This window comes from Muscardinus avellanarius (assembly GCF_963383645.1).
Source record: "Muscardinus avellanarius genome assembly, chromosome: 4".
NCBI classification, from domain to species: Eukaryota; Metazoa; Chordata; class Mammalia; order Rodentia; family Gliridae; genus Muscardinus; species Muscardinus avellanarius.
The window spans coordinates 146,394,728-146,410,912 of NC_137789.1; the positions used below are offsets into that span (position 1 = coordinate 146,394,728).

Genomic DNA, 16,185 nt, shown 5'->3' on the forward strand with positions numbered 1-16,185 from the left:
CAAATTCACTTCTAGACTGACCACAGAATTGCTAAGAGGGTTCCATTAAATTTGATATGAATATAATTTATAAACTACAAGAGGTAGTTTCCAAATAGATGGAATTATCATCATTTAGAAGCAGCAGCTTTATAAAACAGGCTGAGCAACCTTAATCCAAAAATCCAAAACGTTCCAAAGTCCGAAGGACTCCGAATGCCAACATCCAGCCAGAGTGGAAAATTCCTCACCCCTGAGCTCACAAGTGGGCCAAACCCAAACGCAGGTTCCTTAAAATATTGTATAAAATTACCTTTAGACGGTGTTTAAGAGACATGTGAATTTTGTTTTTAGACAAGGTATCTCATATGCAAATAATCCAAAATCTAAAAAAGATCTGGCATTCAAAATACTTAAAGCTTCGGGCATTTCTGATACTAACTAGCAGCAGCAGCAGCAGCAGCAGCAGCAGCAGCAGCAGCAGCAGCAGCAGCAGCAGCAGCAGCAGCAGCACCTCTGCTGGTGCGAATGTCCTAGGGCTCTGGCTGGTGAACGTTTGTCTATCATGACATTGACTTGAAAACCGTGCTCTCTCAGGGTCAGGAACAGAGGGTTCTCAGAGCTTCTTGGACTAGGGCTTCCGACTGGGCCACGTAGCATCATATCTGGGAATCGTCCAGAAACTATTAAATGGCATTTGAGTTTTAGCAAAAAGGCAGCCCAAAATGGATATTTTAAAAGAGACCACAGGTCACCCCACCAGCAGGTTTGGGACCTCTCATCCATAGTCCCCCCTCTTTTTATAGCTGAGGTCTCTATCTTTGCAAAGCTAATTTGCAGAAGCCTCAACTCAGCCCAGGAAGTGGGATTAGGATTTTTTTTTGTCTCCTCTGTGCCAACCCAGGACTCCATTGGGGATTGAACCCAGTGGCGTTCTACCTCTGAGTTACACCCCCAGCCCTGTTTGTTTGGAATCAGGTCTTGCCAAGTTGCTGAGCCTTACTAAGTTGCTGAGGCTGGCCTCGAACATGAGATCTTCCCGCTTTAGCCTCCCAAGTACTGGGATTACAGGCTTGCACCACCACGATCAGCTTAGCCCGCATCTCTTAACCAGACTGGCAAAGGGAGACGTCAGGGTACAACTCAGCTTTTGATTAAATAAGAAAATATGTGCAGCTTATGAATTTAGAATTTCTTAATTATGGTCTTTAAAAATTGTAATTCGAAATAAGTCAATCAGTTTTAAAAAGTCACTTAAATAATTTTATTATGAGTCTTTCAACTGTCTTCTGGTTTATCCATCATCATTATCTCGTTCATTAGGTATACCATATTAAATTGATCCTCCTAGAGCTTATATCTTTCTGGCTTAGAAACCCACATATCTCCTCTGAATGATAGTTTCTGACAGGTGGGCAAGATGGCACTCCGCTCTGTAAGGAGGAGACCATGGAGCTGGAATTGATCAGTAACATAGCTGGCTCTTGCTGGTGTGTTTTAAAAACACAGCAACAAAAATGCCACCTTTCCTAACTCTCCTATGACATTGTTTCTTTCTTCTCTTAGACCCTTAGACTTTAACCAAGCTAGGCCACACAGATAAGATGTGACCTGGGCAGATGACAGATACCTAGAAGAGGGGCTGGCAAACATTGCCCCTAAATGCCAGATGGTAAATGTCTTTTTAGGCTTCGGGTTCCGGTGGTCCCTGTCACAGCTCCTCAGTGCCGTCCCTGAAGCTTTTCAGCAGCCCTAGATGGTGTGTAAACAAAAGGGCTTGGCTGAGCCGGGAGTGGTGGGGCACACTTTTAATCCCAGCATTCAGGAGGCTGAGACCAGAGGATCGCGGTTCATAGACAGCCTCAGCTACTTAGTGAGACCCTCCACAACTTAGTGAGACTCTGTTTCAAAATAAAGAATAAAAAATATAGGGCAGGGGATGTAGCTCGGAGGTTGAATGCCCCTGGGTTCCATTAAAAAAAAATTTTTTTTAAAGGGCTTGGCTGTGTGCCAATAAAACTTTATTTATAAAAGCAGGGGTTGGGCCTAATTTGGCTCATGGGCCACTCTTGTGATAAAGAAACTATTAATTTTTTATTTTTATTTTTTGGGGTACTGGGAATTGAATCCAGGAGCATTCTACCTCTGAGCTATTCTCTCCTCCAGCCCTATTTTATTTTTTTACTTTGAAGTAGGGCCTCACTAAGTTGCTGAGGCTAGCCTCGAACCTGCAATCCTCCTGTCTCAGTCTTCCAAGTACTAGGATTATAGGCATATACTACCATGCCCAGCTAAAGAAAGTGGTTGTTTTTATGTTTTTGGTTTTTTGTTTTTGTTTTTGGTGTGTGTGGCACTGGGGATTTAAGCTGGGGGAATTCTACCTATGAGCTGAACCCCCAGCCCATTTTATTTTTTAATTTTTACTTGGAATCAGGTTCTCACTAGAAGTTACTGTGAGTCTCGCTAAATTACTGAGGCCGGCTGTGAACCTGTGATCCTCCTGTCTCAGCCTCCCAAGTACTGGGATTATAGGCATGCACCATCACCTAGCTAAACTTTTAAACCACACACACACACACACACACACACACACACACACAAGATCTCATACAAATAAATTTTATATTTCTCAACAGCTGTCCATTTCCCTCAGTGTTTTCATGGGTCATGTTTTGAGGCTGAAAGCTGCCTTCAGTCTTGGTTTTAAGCCACTTAAAATCAGTCATGTTTAGCCGGGCATCGTGGTGCACGCTTGTAATCCCAGCATTTGGGAGGCTGAGACCAGAGGATCGCGTTTCGCAGACAGCCTCAGCTACTTAGTGAGGCCTTCTGCAACTCAGAGAGACCCGGTTTCAAAATAAAGAATAAAAAATAGGGCAGGAGGTATAGCTCGGAGGTCGAATCCCCCTGGGTTCCACCCCCAGACCCGCAGGGGGGAAAAAAAAATCAGTCATGTTACTTTGTAGAGGACATCATGTATAAAGCTTACCAACACAATTACATTTGACCAAGACTGAAGAGACAGCAGTCAGAAAAGGGGCATTTAAAGACTAAGTGTTAGCCGGGCGTGGTGGCGCACGCTTGTCATCCCTGCATTTGGGGGGCTGAGACAGGAGGATCGCAGTTCAAGGACAGCCTCAGCTACTTAGTGAGGCCCTTTGCAAGTCAGTGAGGCCCCATTTCAAAACAAAGAATAAAAAATAGGGCTGGGGGTGTAGCTTGGAGGTAGAATGTCGCTGGGTTCAATCCTCAATACCTCAAAACAAACAAACACATACACACACAAACAACTAAGTGTTTCTCAAGACCAAAGCAGGATAGCTCAAGCTTTAAGGCTGAAGCCAGAGGAAGCTGCAAACTCGGGGAAATGATCCCTTACTTGCATATTGTACAGGCAAAGCAGTTGGGATGGTAGGTCTTGCCCAGGGCGGTCACCACCTCTCCTTCCACGAACTCCCCACAGCCATGGCAGCGTGTCCCGTACATCTGCTGGTAGTCCAGGGTGCAGAGGTACTCCCCGTTCTTTATGAAGAAGCCTCCTTGGGCCAGGTCACAGCCACACACTGCAGAGAAACAAGAGCGCATCTGATCATCATCCGCCAGGCTGCAGTGGTCTTTTATTGAATGCTGGTCTCTCACTATGATCTCAAAGGTTCAGGGCTCGGGGAGGAGACTGGTACAAAGAACTATTTATTGCGGGGCTCTGCTTTCTATCCTGCCTCCCTCCCCTTGGAGATATGCAATAGTTCACACAAGTCAAATCTACTGGCTGGGTCTCAACAGCTTTTGTGGTATGTCTAAGATTCAGAGGTAATCAAACAGCCTTTGATGGAAAGATACGCTGGGCTCGGCTGTCTCAAATATGAAGAAAGGTGTCCCTGGCAGTGCTATTAGGAAAGGTGCCCATTGCCTGCCTGAGCAACTGCTTAGTTTGGGCCAAGATTGTTACCAAGCTGAGTAATAAATTCCCACTCTATCAAAAGCAGTTGCTGAAATTTCCAGTAGCTATTTTTTCACACTCTGGGAATACTTTCCCATGGCTATGAAAAATTCAGACACTGAATTTTCTTTTTGGACAGTCAATAGGATAAGTCAATTATTTATGTCTAATAGAGAAATGGATAGGCAAAAGAGGAGAGAAAAAGGGACATGTCCAAGATAAGACTGTCATTCACGACCTCAGTACATGCAAAAGAGGATGCTTTGCCGTGTCTGTCTGGATTTTGGCATCTCTTTCAAAACTGTGCAGCTGAGAAATCTGGAGATGGTGCAAACAAGCAGGTCTTGGGATGCCAGGGACTTGGGCCTGGTGTGCGTGTACAGACAAGACCCAAGCTGGTCATGATAACGTGTCCACAAATAAAGCCTAGAGCAGTCTCTTGATAGCACAGATTTTCCACTGACAGATGACTGAGAAGCATTAGCCAAAAGATGGCAATGTCCAATTTTAACTTCTCTGTTTTCAAGGTTAGAGGGGCTCATAGATAATTAAAGTCTGGAGACAAAAAGAATCCAGGATTCTTGTTTATTGCTGCAAAAGGCTAGAATAGGCACTCAGGTCGGGTGAGGAAAAGGTGAGTTCAATCACTAAATTGCTTTCTTAAGTGCCCACAAGAGCTCCTTCTAGGGTTTCCCTGATTAGTGCCCATGGTTCATTAATGCACCTAATGAATTAGCGCTGAGCACAGTGAGGTTCTGCTGGAAGTAACCCCTCCTCCACTCTCGGCTAGAACTCGTAAAGAGATTCAAGGTGACTCTGAAGCCACAGTCAGGCTCTCCGCTGTGGACCTTTGTTTAGATCAACACTGCATTGCTATGACTTTCTTCTTCACAATTTATAATTAAGTAACCCAAGATTATGGCTGGAGTCCATCATGCCTGACACTGACCACCCTATAAATACTACTGTGATCATATTCTCTGGAAAACAGCTCATCCAGCACCTGCTGCCTCCTGCGACCTGCCAGCATCTCCTTCTGCCCTACAGTTCTCGTGCCTGCTTCTTCCTCACCAAGTGGGTCTTGCAGAGAGTCCAAGGATGGACCAGCCTCATTCTGACCACAGATTCCTTTAGCAACAAGAAACAATGGGGAGGGGGCATCACAGGACACCCCAGAGAGCATCTTTACTATTTTTCTAGGTACATATCTTATTCCTACAATATCATGGATTCTTTAAGTGCAAGAGTCTTCATTTTTACTCTTTTGGAGTCTTACCCTCCAGCCATATAACACAGGGAGTGTGTGTGTGTGTGTGTGTGTGTGTGTGTGTGTGGTGCTAGGTATAGAATCCAGGCCTTACATATGCTAGCCAACCACTCCACTACCACTGAGCTACATCCCCAGCCTAGAATCATATTTTGAATTAAATTAAGTCCTGCCCCAAACATTGCCCCAAACATTTTTCTTGTCAGGAACATCAGTGGTTCTGATGACTCAGTGACCCTTCCAAACCTAGGTATTTATCAAAGCCATGAATAGAGATCACTATTCATTTCTTTATTCTCTCTTCTTATCATTTGGGCTGGGTATAAAAATTCACAAACGCTCTATAAAAAAGACCTAGTGGCAACCAGGTAATCTTTATGTTAATATAGATTGTTAATACCGTTTCAGTCTAATGCTATTTTAGAAATTTTTTTGTGCCTACTACTTCCTTAGGGTACCTCTGTGCATCCTCTTTTTATTCAAATGGTTTTGTTACATCAAAATATATGTATTCTCCTTTTTTTTAAGTCCCAGTTTCTCTGAACCCACCATAGCCTTTTAAAAAATGACTTCATAACTCTATTGAGAGATTCCACGGTTTACCCCATTGCAGTCTGATTTGCCCTTAAATTCAAAGCAGTGGCTCCGGCTGTCTAACCAAATTGTACCATTTTTGCCCTGGTGTTTTAAACGCTACGGAAAACAGTGTGGAAAGAGAGACTTGCAGAAGCAGGTGTCCTTGTAAGCATACACAAGGTAAAGGGAGGAAAACCACGTTTTCCATGTCATTCTGGAGAATTCCTTAACAGCTCACATGGGAACAGATACTTTTCAAGAGAAGAAGTGCAAATGGCCAACAACTATATGAATAAATGTTCAACATCTTTTGCTATCAGAAAAATGCAAATCAAAACTACACAGAGATTCCATTCACCCCAATCAGAGATACAATCATCAAGCATCCAAATAACAGTAAATGCAGGTAAAGATTTTGAAAAAAAGGAACCCTTAAACACTATTGGTGGGAGTATCAAAAAATATAGCCACTATGGAAATTGGTATAAAGGTTTCCAAAAAAATTATAAGTGGAACTATCATGTGACCATACCTCCCCTCAGTATATATCCAAAAGAATTGAAGTCAGCATACTATCTATACTATACTATAGGCACCTACTGTAAAACATTCTTATGTTTATCAAGGTACAATTCACAGCAGACAAGTTAGGAACCCAGCCAGATGAATGGAGAAAGAAAACGTGTTATACATACATACAATGGCGTTTTATGAAACAATAAAGAACAAAATCATGTCATTTGCAGGAAAATGGATGGAACTGAAGATCCACATGTTAAGAAAAATAAGCCAGGCTCAGAAAGACAAGTATTGCATTTTTACTCTCATATGTGGTATCTACAGGGGGAAAAAAAGACATGCATGCAGAAGAGATGCTATTACTGGAGAGGAATGGGGTTGGGAGAAAGGGGGAGGTAAAGATGAGGCGCATAAAGGATCAAAATGTTGAATGTACAAGAATATGACACAATGGAACTCACTATTCTATATAATTAATATGCAATGAAAGTTACTGAGAAAAATAGCGCACACAAGATTATTTCATTATCTGGGGGAATAGATCAGTGTTTGACAAGCTGTTGACTGCTGATTATATCCCAGACTTTGGAAACTCATGTCAATTTTGTCTAGAGGATCCACAGATGATTTCCGTCTGGTTTTATCTTCCTGTTGCAGCACTAATCAGTTTTCTATCCAGCCAGCCATCTTGAACATTCCTGATTGCCTGTATAACCCGTTCCTTCAAAGCAGCATCGCCATCTCGCTGGGGCCCTCACTAAGGAGTGGAATAAAATCCCTGACACACGCTCACTCTGTATTTGTATGACAGTCATGGACTTAACTTTCTGAGAATCGCACACTGACAAAGACAGTACTCTTTTCAACCAGAAATATCTAAAGGTGAGCACTGAAATTTTTTTCTTAACGCATTGGTCTGTTTTATATTAACAGCCTAGCAAATACTTTTCAGTCAATGGCAAGAAGCAAAATGTTCACATCTACATGATCACAAAATCCTAATTAGTAAAGTCAAACCTCGGTGGAAAGTATTTAGATTTCTCACCTTAGGGACTCCAGTTGTCTTTGCTTTAGTTGAAAGTTAACATAAGTCCAGGGAAAAGCGCATATTCCTTTCATTAAAACACAGGGAGGGATGAAAGGCTTTCTTCTCCATGATCAATTGTCAAGGTCCCCCCCATTCAAGGCCTCACTGCACCCTCCCTGCTTCTCCATCCCCAAGTCTGGCTACGAATGGCCCTGCACCTTGTTGATATTGTGCTCTTGAATTCATTCTTTACAAACCACAGAGTGAGGTGGGGAAATGGAATATGTACATCTAAGAAATTTTATATGAAAGTTGTGAAATTAGTAACAGGCACATTTTAAAATATCCAAGATGTTAAAAAAAAATTAACAAACGCTGCCCAGGGTTGTAAAAATACCACAGAACAGGAGGGGAACACAGTGTGGAGGCGTCAGATGAGGGTGCAAAACTGAACAGGGTTTCATGGCACCAACAGGGCTACGGTAGCAGCTCTTTCTTTGACCTTCTAAAAACAGCAGTCCCGTCTTAGGTTCCAACAAATTCATCTCCTGACATTCCATCTGCCTGTCAACCAGCTCCTATTGCCAAACATGTAGCAGGACGGGTCATGCCTCAAACCCTGCCCTGAGGTGGGCTTAGGGGACACGCAGAAGACCTCTCTCCATCCGTGGCAGGGGCTGCACGTCTCTCTGCTGAGCTGCTGCCCAGTCTTGGATTCTGATCAATCCTCAGGAGGACAGGAGGGAGGGGATGGGATGACACATGACAGTGGTTTCAGTTCAGTTTTAAGGAAACTTGAACTTAGTTAGGATCTTAACTGGGAAGCCCTCAGAGGGGTCTTTCCTCTGCTGTCTAGAGCAGTGCTGGTTATGGGCATTCTTCTGGACAGGGTGTGTGGAGCCCATCAGATTTGACCCATGGGACCTGTTTTCCCCCCTTTCATTTCTGGAGGTAAGGGCCATGTTCTATATAAGTGCTACTTTACCCCTGGTGAGGTAAAACAAAAACAAAAACAAAAGCACAAAACCCTGTTCCTCTGCTATGGGGACAGTCCTATCCCCTCCCCCTCCAAGGCTACCACGTGTTGGAAACTCAGGTTGTATAGATTCAGGGTACAGAACTCTCAAACACCTCAATCCTGGATTAGCAATGTGAATACCAAATATTTCTTGTCCTCTTCCTCCATCATCTCCTGCTGTGAAATTTAACTTTTCCCCCATCCAAGATGTAGCCTATTCATCTCTGAAAACCCTTCTTTTGTGGAGATTGCAAAGGTAGCTTTTGAGGCAGTGTTTTCCCACCCACCAAAGATTCTGTTACAGTGTGGGTCTGGGTTAATCCATTTCTGTTCTGAAACTCAGAACAGTGTGTTTGAAACTACCACGCAATGTAACTCAAAAGGACCATCCACTGTAGCCAGAAGCTCAAAATAGCTGATCTGAGACTCGTCAACAATAATGTGAGGGGGCAGCTTCCCACTAGAAATAACTTTTGCTAAGGCATATCCTGGAAGCAAATACTAAGCTTCAAAAAAAAAAAAAACCCTCACATAATTTAATAGTTTTTTGCATTAACCTCTTGATGCACATCAAAATCAATGATTGTTTCTGGGAGAGAAGATAGTTAGAAGCTCAACCAGATGGTAAAATGAACCCCCAAAGCAAGGCATTTGAGAATTTATAGTTAATTCAGAGTCTGAATTCATAATTAGAGGCCTGGTTGGAGAGGAACCACTTTGGAACCTCTATTTATTAATAAAATCTTTGGCACCTTTGGGAACATAACACATTTGTTTTTGGTACTTGCTTTGGAATTTCATGTGCGAATAATATTAATTCCAACTAGCTCCAGAAACAAAGATACTCAGAATAATACCTCTCACTCAATGTATTTTTTTCTTCTTCCTTTTTTTAAAAATTTTTTGCCTTCTAAGATTTGACTCAGAACATAAAAGCAAGTACTGAAGTCTCCTACCATAGCATGAACCACTTTCCTAACAGGCATCAGGGCTAAGAATGTACACAGGGCAGGAATGAGTAGCTGGGCATGCTTAATAGGATGGACCCTGCTTCCCCTGGGAGGTATATCTCAAACTAGGCCACATATTTGAATGTTGGACCCATTTGGACATATTTGAATGTTGGGGAAAAGTTACAATGGTCTATATTCTCTCCTATCCCCTCCCCTATTTCTGTCTCCAGAAACTGTGTTTTTGCCAAAGAACTCTCATGCACCAAGGAGAAAGCCTCAGAGATAATGTATGTCTATAAACTCATCCTCAGAAAAAGAGAAAGACACAGATGTCTCCCCTTTGTTACCAGCAACTACAGGATGCAGTTCGCAAGGGGTCCATTAGACCTCCGATGTTTTTACTTGGTGGTTCTCCTCCTCGGCTTCCTCAGACATCATCTGACCCTCTACCAACACCAGCACTTTACTCCAAATTGATCCTCCCAAGCACCCCACTCCACCCCCCAGCTCCTGCCCAGGCTAGCCTCACCCAGCCTCCAGGGCCCACTTGGGTTCAGCCTCCTGATAAAGCTGAGGGCCTCCTCCAGTTCCCCCAGGTGACACACCCTTAGGACTCAGAACAACTGACATTAGGCTTTAAAAAATTTTTGGCACTAGAGGAAGGGGGGTCATTCTATCTGAGCTATGCCCTCTGCCCTTTTTATTTTGAAATAGGGTCTCACTAAGTTATTGAGGCTGTCCTTGAACCTTTAATCCTCTGACTCACTCTTCCAAGTACTGAGATTATTTCCAAGTTCCACGCCCAGCTGACATAAGGTTCTTGATTATATCCTTGGTAATACTCCATATACTACCAGTGAGACTGTTGAAAGCTCACTGAAGGCCAAGACCACTTCTTATGCTATTTCCCACCTTCCACAATATTTACAGAGATGGAAAATTAGCTTCCACTCCTCCTACTTCAAACTGTATTATACCAGTCTGGTACCTGTGGTACATGCTGGAGACAGGCTCCGTTGGCACAGTATAAAGGTATTATGGGCATGACTCTGGGGCACCAATTCATCTTTGCTCCTCAATGCACCTAAATGGCATCTAGATGGTGTTGCCAACTTAATCTTAGTCTCCCAAGACTCTTCCAAAAAATGTGATAATTTCATTTTCTTGTCCGGTAGATCTAGGTCAAATCATAGACGACATTGTAATTAAAAGAATATCAAATGCGAACCGGACATGGTAGCAGACATCTGTAAACCCAGTACTTGGGAGGCTGAGACAGGAGGATTGCAGATTCAGGAGGCAGCCTCGGCAATACAGTGAGATGCTTAGCAACACAGAGAGATCCTGTTTCAAAACAAAACAAAAAAGTACGAAGCTCTGTGATGTAGCTCAGAGGTAGAATGCTACTGGGTTCAATCCCAAGTTCCAGGGGGAAAAAAAAAGAAAAAGAGAAAGAAAAAAGAAAAGACATCGTGTTCAACGTTTTAACTATTTTCTAGTTTTATTTCAGAAATTAGGTATAAGTTTTGTTCTTCTAATTCATAAATTAGATAACACAATCTTAGCTCAAAAAATAAACACAGAAAACCCTTAATCTGTAGATTCAATTCCCACCTTCCAGTTTTCTTCCATCCGATTCCATAGGAATCCTGGAACCTCGTAAGTGCGTGTGCTCTACAAGGAATGAGACTGATCCGATGAACGCATTACAAACCCACGCCTTTGGAGCCAGGATGTTCTCAAGCCCTTTCCACAGGACTCCATCTTTCAAAAAGGCTAGCTCTTGAAAAATACCTTCTAACACTGCTGATGTTGGAAGTGGTAACCTGAATCTTCAAATAGTTTCAGATAAACACTTTAAAAATAATTTTGGTATCTACGGGCCCTCTGGACGGATTGAGAACTATAGATAAACAGAGAAAATGATTTTAAAAAGCTATCAAAATTTTCACTTTTTCACACATAGTTAAGACTCACACTGCTAAGAGACAGCAGTCTCTATTACAACAGAATTCCACGTGGAGATTGCTGCCAAGGCTACCTTCAGAGGGAAGCTCACGGAATCCGATTTTCAATTTTCAACAGACACCCAGTGTTCAGAGTCTCTTTAAAATGATGTGGCTATAAATAACATACAAAACTAGTTTCATGTTTCAGAAGAAATAAAGTTCAAATGATTCATAGTTAAAGTGCCATCTTTTAGCTGGGCATGGTGGGGTGTGCCTGTAATCCCAGTACTTAGGAGATAGGAAGATCACAGGTTCAAGGACATTCTCAGCAACTTAGCTAGGCACTCAGCAAGAGAGTGAGACCTTATTTGAAAATAAAAAATAAAGTAGGGCTGAAAGTATAGTTCAGAGGTAGGATGCCCTCAGGGTTTTATGCCCAGAATTATTACACACACACACACACAGAAGGAAAAAGGGTTGGGGTGGGGCTATAGCTCAGAGGTAGAGTGTCCCTGGCTGGATTCTTCAATCCCAATAGCACACACACACAAAATAAATAAATAAAATGAGACCATACTAAGATCAGTATCAGCTCTCACCACCCTTTGTCCTCACCATCCACTACCTTGAACAAGTCAGCCCTACACCTGCCCGCAGCAAGTATGCACCCTCTCTTTAGTCCTGGGAAAGTTGTGTTTTATGGGGATTAAATCCATGGGGCATTCTACCTCCGAGCTATACTCCCAGTCCTTTTTTATTTTTACTTTTTGACTTGAACCAGTTTTGCTAGGTTTCTGAGTGTTGCTCTATTGCTGAGATAGTCCTCCAACCCGTCATCCTCCCGTCTCAGCCTCCCAAGTACTAGGATTACAGGTGTGTGAGTGAACCGTGCTCACCTTAGGTTCTATCTTGTCCTCTCCTTCACAATGTTCCCACAGCACGGAGCTCTAGTGGCTCTGACCCACTGTCCTGCACCAGCCCTGGTTCCACCCATAAACACCTTGCTCCTGCCAGATGGCACGTTCTTTGGGTATAGTTGTCGTATCCTGCATATTTTTCAGCCCTCCATAGCCCATCCCAGCGAGGGGACAGATGATAGATGCTTCAGAAACATTTCACAGGGCAAGGATCTGAAAGCCATTAAGAGTCAATATTCCTGGGTTGATTTCTGCAAAAAGTGTGTGTGTGGGGGGGGCATTCAGTAAGAAAGAACACAAATCCCTTTGTGATAATAAATTCCATTAGTTGACTTTTATTACAAGGATGAATTAGGTATTTATGTTGTCATCATTTTTATGTTGGCTCAAACTTCTCTTCTTCCTGGAGAGGTGGGGGAGCCTTTCTTGACCACCCACCCCTCCCCCACCGCAAGCATACACAGACCCGCCCACTCATGCTCAACATCACCCCGATTGTCCTTTTATTTCACTCATCACAGTTGGCAAGTTATATTTATACGATCATCTGAATATCTGATTAGTAAGCATATAGGAGAGATAAAGTCTCATCTATAAGTGTAACGTAGTTACTTATAACTTATTTTTGAATGCCTAAGCACTCGAGAAAATTCTGTTGAATAAAAGAAATAATGCTGTTTACGCTCAGAATGTATATGATGCCCCTGGATTAGCCAGGGCTTTCATCACTGATGATCATTTGACTTCAGTTTTCAGCCTGGATCTTAGGAGGGCAGAGATAAACTGCTGTATAGATCCAGCGTGACAGAACTGTAGCTATTTTGAGTTGTAGCCGCCATGACGGCCCAGGGTAACCCTGCTCAGCTCCTCCTGCATGGTCTCCCAGCAAACTACAAATAGGCAACACCATCAGATGGTGTGTGTGGCCCTGGTGCCAGGGATGTGCCTGATCTTAGATATCATGTTAAGATAAGCCAGGCACATTCTGGCCTGGATGAAGTCACTTCTGTCCTAACCCATATATACACCCTTTTTTCAGAGCCAAATTGCAGGGATCCGACTGGTTTTGCTGTCAGCCAGGACATTCTTACCAACAAATGGCCCTCTGACCATCCTGGATCTGGCTGTTTCTCTTTCTTTGGTCCACAGTACCTTGGAGCTGGTCCTAACTCATGAGGACCAGGCTGTTCTGAAACAACTGAACAGTAGGGAATGTGTTAACACCCTTGCTTCACAATCTGGATGCCATGACCTTTCCCATTTCCATATTACTAGTGAAGTCCGTTTAGGGGGTACATTTTTATGACTCTCCTTTAGCTGAGTGTTTTATACCTAAAGTCTACATTTAATAAGGCTATTCTGAAAAGAAAAGAAAAAGCCCAATTCTAGGGAATTTCTTAGGCCATGATGATGCTGATCAGGTAAAATGCTCTTTCTTTTGTTCTTTTCTGTACTTTCCCAGTGGTTCTTAGGTTCAGTGTGTCAAATACTTACTTAAGGAGCTGGTTGGAGATGCTAGACAGCAACAACAGAGATGCTGATCAGCGAGGTTGGGGATAAGACCAGGAAACTGAATTGCTACCTGGCATCTGGGTTACTCTGAGGTAGGTACTTCCTGGACCATGTTTTATGTACTCCTCTTTAAGGAGCTGTGTAAATGTAACCCCCTTCAGGGGGCTTTCAAACCCTACACATAGTACCTCCTGATATACCACATTTACTGGAGTTCTCCCCACTTCTCATTGAAGACTCTGCTACTTGTAGTGAGAACAAGGAGAAGACCAGAGTGTGAAAGGCTTCCAGGCATAACAGAAAGGCGACCAGTTCCCAGGTGCACTGTAAATGCTCTTTCCTGTTTTCCTGGCTGATGGGGGTGGGGTGGGGGGTCTGGGGACAGGCTGGGAAGAACGGCACTTGTCTTATGGAAGGAGATTTGGAAATAGCCTCAAATGCCACCTCCACTTTCACCCTGATGCCTGAGTTTAATGTGGGCAGCATATTTTTAAGGTCTTCCTTGATCTTATCAAGAATTTCTACATTTTCCTTTTACTTCTCACTTAGTGTATTCCATCTCCCTAGACTCCATCAAAATCCTATCTCAGATTAAATAAAGGACCAAAAAATGATCAAGGTAGAATCAAACTTCCATGATATGTTTTAAATTAGAACCCCGACTCTACTAATTCCATCTAATTTGTGGGAAACTAGTTATTTTAGTCAGTATTCTCATTGCTGTGGTCCAAAACAACTGACCACCACAGCTCAGAGGAAGGAGGATTCACTTGCTCACAGTTCTAAAGATTTCATAGTTCAATCCATGCCAGGCTTGGTTACATCACGGAGCTCAGGTCATGGTGGGGGTGGGGGAGAAGAGAAAGTGAGAGAGCAGAGTTTCTGTGCTCACATCATGGGGGCAGAAGCAGGAGAGCTAGTGAAGGGAGTTCAAGGACGGACACACACACACACACACACACACACACACACACACACACGGTCCCAAAGGCCACACCCAGGAACCCACCTCCTCTAGCCACGGCCCACCTGCCTAGGTTAACATTCAGTAAATGAATGCATCATAACAAATTTATCCACTGATGAGATTTCAACCCTCATAATTATATCAACTTGAACATCAATACATGAGCTCTTTCATGGGGACATTCTGCATTCTAACCATAACGTCAGTCTTAGCCTAACAGTTACCATGTTTGATGATGCTTAAGAGAGCACAGTTGTTCTATTTTTTAGTAGATATCACGGTTCTAATACAACAAGGACCACAATAAAACTGCCTCTTTATTTGGACTCCAACCCAGGTCTGCTTATAGGATCAGCACCTTCAGACTTAGCCAGCTTTATCCAGGTACAACTTCACTATTGCCATGAGTTTATTCTGCTAATTCTGTTTCCTTAATTTAAAAATAATTCTGCTCTTTTATTGAATATACTTATTTTACAAGACAAATGTATACCACAACCATAAATTAAACACCAGAATTACTTCCCTGTAAGTAATCTGTGGAAATAAATACTAACCAGTATAATTAAATTGGACCCTTTATACCATTTCTCTGGTCCTTAAAGGGTGTTTTTTGTTATAAGGAATTTCAGCTTCATGAAATTAGAAGATTGGAAAAATAAAAAGAGCCTGAAATGCTGCATTTGAGAATAATAACAACAACTCAAAACAACAACAACAATTCTTTCCATACTTATAAAAACATGAATTGAAATCAAGTTTTAGTAACTGGATTTAACAATTTGGAAAATTATGTATGGTTAGTGTATCACTCAATGAGAAACATTCATTCATTCAGCAAATACTCTGGGATATATATGTTGTATATTTAGGAGAGCATATGAATTTGCATCCTGTTCTACTTTGGAAATCAAAACAGTGTATTTTTAAAATTCCCGAATTATATTTGATAAGGTAACACTTTCACATGGCACAAAATCCAAAACTTAGAATACTTAGAATTATTGTCTTACAAACAAAGGCAGCATGAAAGCAGTTTCTCTCAGTAAGAAAAAAGCACATTTATATTGCCCTAATTGTTCTAGCATCCTGGTTAATTCTGCTTTTTAATCCGTTTCTGAATGTCTAGGATTCTTCCTCTAGGTACCAAAAACCTAAGCTCAGCTCTTGGGGGATATGTAACCTGCTTCCATTTTTCTGCAGTTTTATCAATTTTCTAGCTGAGCCCCCAAATAACCCATAGCTAGTCTGCGTATGTAAGCCCAGAGGAGGAAGCTAAGGGTCTAAATCACAACAGCAGCAAAAACTACCTGAGAGTAGCCTTCAGGGTAAGCCCTCTCACCTGCGATATCAGATACACAGACAGGTGGCGCTGTAATCAGTGATTGATGTCTTATGTTAACAGGAAATAGCATCACATTTTCTAACGTTTACATTCCAAGGAAATACACAGTTATTGTCCATTCATTCATTCTGTTATCAAGAACCTACCAGGTCAGGCATTTTCTAGGCACTATACATAGTGAACATGAAAGGTAAAGAATTTCCGACTTTATGGGGC

General features: G+C 42.4%; 1 protein-coding gene across 8 annotated transcripts in view; it reads right to left on the reverse strand.

Moving 5' to 3' along the window:
• ABLIM1 (actin binding LIM protein 1) overlaps positions 1-16,185 on the reverse strand; it is a gene marked incomplete at both ends in the record, with an annotated part of 233,804 nt that overhangs the window by 130,049 nt on the left and 87,570 nt on the right. For all 8 annotated transcript variants that reach the window (XM_080695096.1, XM_080695104.1, XM_080695100.1 and 5 more), the window contains one exon: positions 3,359-3,542. In XM_080695096.1, coding sequence (XP_080551222.1) covers positions 3,359-3,542 — 184 coding nt within the window. The remainder of the gene's footprint in view (positions 1-3,358; positions 3,543-16,185) is intronic.